This window comes from Cupressus sempervirens, chromosome 3, assembly GCF_028749045.1.
Source record: "Cupressus sempervirens isolate cs-2001-9-10 chromosome 3, ASM2874904v1, whole genome shotgun sequence".
NCBI classification, from domain to species: Eukaryota; Viridiplantae; Streptophyta; class Pinopsida; order Cupressales; family Cupressaceae; genus Cupressus; species Cupressus sempervirens.
Genome location: NC_143120.1, coordinates 665,036,720 through 665,042,156, shown reverse-complemented (window position 1 = coordinate 665,042,156; position 5,437 = coordinate 665,036,720). Strand labels below are relative to the sequence as shown.

General features: G+C 30.7%; 1 protein-coding gene across 1 annotated transcript; it reads left to right on the top strand.

Moving 5' to 3' along the window:
- On the top strand, positions 1-4,570 carry LOC149568458 (zinc finger CCCH domain-containing protein 19-like). Its single transcript, XM_089816730.1, has 6 exons — positions 1-15; positions 2,074-2,133; positions 2,231-2,281; positions 2,411-2,468; positions 3,621-3,812; positions 3,894-4,570. Exons 1-6 carry the CDS (start codon positions 1-3, stop codon positions 4,568-4,570), a joined length of 1,053 nt encoding a protein of 350 aa, XP_089672856.1.
- Positions 4,571-5,437: the final 867 nt, after the last annotated feature.

The window sequence follows — 5,437 nt, the reverse complement described above, 5'->3', positions numbered from 1 at the left end:
ATGAGGGATAAAAATGTTTATATGAAAAAGTACATGATAAAAAACCAAATATCATATTCTAGAGAAATAGAGTAACTCCAGTATACAAATTTACCAAATCAATAATGTGTATCTTCTAAAATTCTAAACATCATGAAGACATGAAGATAGATATCTTACAGATGATAGAACATGTTGTCCAAATCACATAACTGTAACACTTTATGCAAATAGATGCAAAGAAAGATAGTGTTAATTGTATATTAGAATGTCTAATAAATTAAGCCAACAATAGTTTGTTGACATCAATGGAAACCAAAACAACATTTTTCTTCTTTAATGAAAACAAAACCACCTATAGATTCAATGAATCAAGTGATTGTATTAGACTGTTCATTTATATTTTAAAGAATTATTAGGGCTTAATTACATTTAATTCACAAGAATCTTCCTTATCTTTTTTTTCCCAAATCCTAGTCCTTTGAGTCATGTTCTTCAATGTACATTGCTACAATAGTTTTCTAATTTATGATGCTACAATCTTTAGTGTGTGTCATTGTTATAGTCTCATATTTTAAGGTTGCTAGATGTTCCTTTTTATCTCACTTGCTATGTTCCTTGTTGATCTACATCATAATTTCATGGGAGTTTCTTCATTTCAATACTGTAGCAGTTATCTTTCCATAGTTATGTATAGCTTCTTCTTGCTTCAATTATGTTGCTTATTTTCCCACTCTTTTTGGGACTTATTTGGAGGCTTCTTAGTCTTTCATTTATTTTCCTCTTTGAAGATTTTTTCAATGATTTCTTTGCTCATTTCCTTCATGTTAATGAGAGACTTTTTCATTTTTATATGGCTAATTCATTTGGCCTTAATTCAACATTATGATCCATTTTTTGTATTTCATTCATTTGTAACATGTAGAGGTTTTAGTTATTCTCATAGTTTTACTTAATGGGGGCCTGTTAGAGTAGCATGTCACTCTAATGCTCAAGCTTACTTAGGTTGTGTTCCTTTTTTGTGTATCAATTCATATAATGAGGACACATGTCATGATCTCCTTTCATTCTCACCACAGTGTTCATTTTTTGTCTCTAGATTTCCTTTATAAGGCTTCATTGTAGTATTATTTATTAAGTTAGGTTTGGAAAGTCAATATGATTCATTATTATGGATCAATTTTCTTTTGGCCTCCATAGTTTAGGTATTTCTATGCGTGATAGGTTTGATTTTAGTGATCTTGTTGGGAGTTGTGGTGTTTGAGGGTTCAACTCCAACATTGTGCAAAATGCATCACTTCTATATTAGTCATTCAATTAGAATACCATAGTCAAAGAGAGTTTGTGGAATGAAGAGGAAAAGTGCAAGGTGTGCACTTTTGACCCTACATTTTAGCCCCACTTTTAATTGCATTTTAACTACAATGAATCATACATTTCAAAGCAAACAAGTTGTCAATATGAATGGTATTGTATAGGATATAGATGTGGATCATGTTTATATAAATTCTACTAGAAATGAATATTGAATATTGAAACTCACATGGCATTAATCAATATGTCATCTTGAGACTTGAAAACACATTATTCCAAGATTAACGCTTAAAGTATGATAAAAATTTAAAACAATGAAAATAAAAACTATAATCATGTAACAAGTAATTTATATAAGATCAATTTTGAATTAGAAATTGAGGATTCAATTGATATTATGACTTTGATGCAAGGTCATTTGTATAATGAATTCGATGTTGGAAAAAAATTGATATCCAATAAATTAAATTCAAATTCATGAAATGTGTAGATTTATGCTTTTACACAAATATTTTCTTTGAAAAAATTTAGCCATTCCCTCTCAAACCAAAAGACTTCGAATATCTTTGTGTAATAGAAACATTAATTCAATAGTTTAAATATATAATATACTTATTTGATAACAATACGAAAATTAATATTTACATTTTTGTACCGCTAAATTTAATAGCCTCTCAGCATTGCATATGATTCCAGCTTTATATATAATTCCAAATTACCAGCATATTTAATAGATCTCAGCATCCAAATTCCCTGTTTGATAAATATCTAATTTTGCAGGAAGAGTGCGAGCAACTGCGCCAAAATATAAAATGTGGTTTGATCAAACAACCAACAGTGGTAAATTTGTCCGTCCGCTTGCTTTTTAATATCATGTGCTGATTATTTTACATTTGCAGTTCATTGATAGCAGATACCCGGGTGTACTAATTGACAGGGTGAACTTGATAAAACAGCTAAGGCGCTGCATGAAGTTAAAGTTAAGAATGTAAGTCCATAACGAACAAATTGCAGCAACTGTACTCAAAACAAATCATTTTGGTTGAATATAAATATACGAAGAGATGAAAAATATTTATCTCATTCCTACGGATGAAATTACTTGTTTATGATGCAGTGGCTAGAAGCAGAAATAATAAAGCTCAGCAACCTGAGAGATCGAGCAAATGAGAAAGGTCATAGCAAACAATATCCTTAGATTTTAAGCTCTATTAGCTTGCAAACATGAATAATTGAGTAAAACAAACGTTTACGGTAAGTTATCTTCAAGAAAATCTATGAATGAATAGTTCATAAAGTAAAATATTTGTTCAAGGTTTTATAAATTATATAGGAAGTTGACCTGGATTCAAGCTTGATCGTATCTTTAGCATAAAGTATTCTTGACATAGAATAGTACTGATCAAGTATGCTTGACATAGAATAGTATTGATCTAGGGTTTCAAAACTGTTAGTGCTGATAGATATATTTAAGATTGAATAATAAATATTTGTTAGATTCAAAATGTCTTATGTCATATTAGTGTATCAAGAAAACGTGATTTTTTGCATAAGTAGGAGCCTCACTTTTTAGGGGTTTTTTTGGATATCTTGACAAAAAGTAAATTGATGATGTGGCCTTAAAACCTTGTAAGTAAAAGACTTGCCAAGTAAGCTGTTATAGAAAATTGGTAGAAATCTGAGAACTTTTACTATATTTTAAGATGTGTAAAATCAGCATACTTAACTACTAAGTCATCTTCCCTAAATACAAGGTCTATTATGTGTATCATTCATTTTCATTAAATATGATCAATAAATTTAACTCAAAACCACACAAATTGTAATAACAATATCATAACATGTCCAATGCTTCCATAACTTTCCCTAACATTAAAAGCTTAACTATTCTAATCTCATCTTGTTTTATTAACTTATTGTAGGTTAATTATGTTGTACACATAATAGGAACTCAATGATTCATATGATATTGCATTGAAATTTTTAAACAATAAGATTTAGATTGTGATATTATTGTCATGATTTTATTGTATAATTTTTAAAGTCAAATTTATTAACTTATATTTTACAAGTAGTAATTTACACAAATCTACTTTTGATAAGAATAAATAGAATACTTAACACTAGTTAAATCTAGATAATACTCATAGAAATAAATTTGATTTTTTTAAAACTTTAAAAGAGTGACTTTCGTGTTTTAACATTCTATTCCTTGTTTTATTCCTTTTTTCTTCAAATTTATTTGATAGAGGTGTGATTTTCTCAAACTCAATGCTTGGTTCTTGTATGAATCTTGGCGCACTACTGAGTTGATTGTAAAAGTCAAGGAGCATTTGCCAATCCTTTACAGTTTCCATCTAGCACGTTAAGAGAATGCGTGAAGAAGATTGTACTGCTAAGCAGCCCTGAAGAGCGCGCTCGGATGCTAGAGGAGTCACCCAAAGTGATTGCTGGTCCATGCTTGCAACAAGACTCTGATGTTGAGATCTTGGAGGAAAACCCAGCAGAATGTAGCCAAGGTTTCTCAGCATTTTCACTTCAAATATTATTTGTTCATATCCTTGCATAGACTGCTAACCCAACTCATTTTCTTTTTGCAGCGAATTGGAAGAAAGCCCCCAAAAGTCCAGGAAATATTGAGAATGAACAAAAAGGAAAAGATCCCACCTGGAGCTGTTCTAACTGGGAAAGTAATCAAAATAATGATAGTGACCAAGCTAATGATTGCAAGACCCTGGAAAAAGAGTGGATCCCAGAAGAAGATCATTGTAAAATGGAAGGTGGCAGAATGAGTGAAGATTCTCAACCACTTGGTAAATCCAGTCCATTGCCTTCAAGTTCAAGAAGGCCAAAGGAAAGAGCCCATGTGCGAAAAACTTCATCTTTAACAAAACCACACATCTCAAAGAGGCATCCTTCATGGAGTAAAGCGGGTAACAATGAAACAGACAAGGTTTGGCGCTACCGGGATCTCAGGGGTAAGGTACGAGGACCATTTACAATTGCACAGCTTCGAAAATGGGAAAAAACTGGCCTTTTTCCTTTGGATTTAAGGGTTTGGAAAATATTTGAGCCACAGGATGACTCAATTTTATTGACTGATGCACTTGCTGGAAGGTTTTATCAGTCCGAAAGGAAGAGCAAACGTTCAGAATCCATTGGTTTCGCTGCAAGATCCAGTGGGAAGGCGGGTACTAGTAGTGTGACTGAAAGGAGAATTGAATCAAGAGATTGGTGTTTGTTGTTCGATTATATCAAAAGTATGTTTCAAGATTAGAAGGTCCAAACTGTAAAAACACAAGTGTTTTAACAAATTCAGAACACCCCCTTAATAACCTCATTGCATGCAATAGTTTCACCTTGCAGATGATTTTTAAAAATGTCCATTTGACACTTCTGGTATATCAGCCATTTTGAAGACATGAATATTCCAATATAGAGTATGATAAGCTTCTTAGTTTTGGAATAGTGACCAACCTTATATCGATAGAAACATTGATGAAATTCCTCATAAGAACGCTATAAAATAAGCTCTATGTTTTGAGAGGCTAGGAGGAATTTTGCTGAAGAAATCTGTCATGTCCTCCACGGGAGCCTTAAGTTAAAGTGTATTGTTGTACAATTGTTGCTAGATTACATATTACTAGAAGAGATGTTGCTTGAAATGATATGTTCATATTAATTCAAAGTTAGTGGAAAGAAAAATGGATATTATCTAAATATTTTAGAATTAAATAATATATTTTAAAATAGTTAATGTATTTTTTTATAATACATAGTTAATTTTATAAAGGAAAACAGTCATATGATTTAAAGAATTTAATATAACTTATTATATATATATACACACACACACACATATACACTTGAGTGAATTTGAACCTAAGACCTTCTACATAAGAGGTCCACAAGTTACCATTGTGTTGTAGGCTCTTGCCTATTTTATTAAATATTTTATTATATTATTAGTTTTATATATATTATATTTTTGTTAATGCTTAATAACATATTTTTGGAGTTATTATAATTATAATTATAACTATTTGTAATTTGTAATTTTTTAACTACATAATTTTAAAATGATGTTTACGCTTTTGACATGTTTTTGAGTTTTCAAATGAAGTATTTAATTCTTTATCATCAC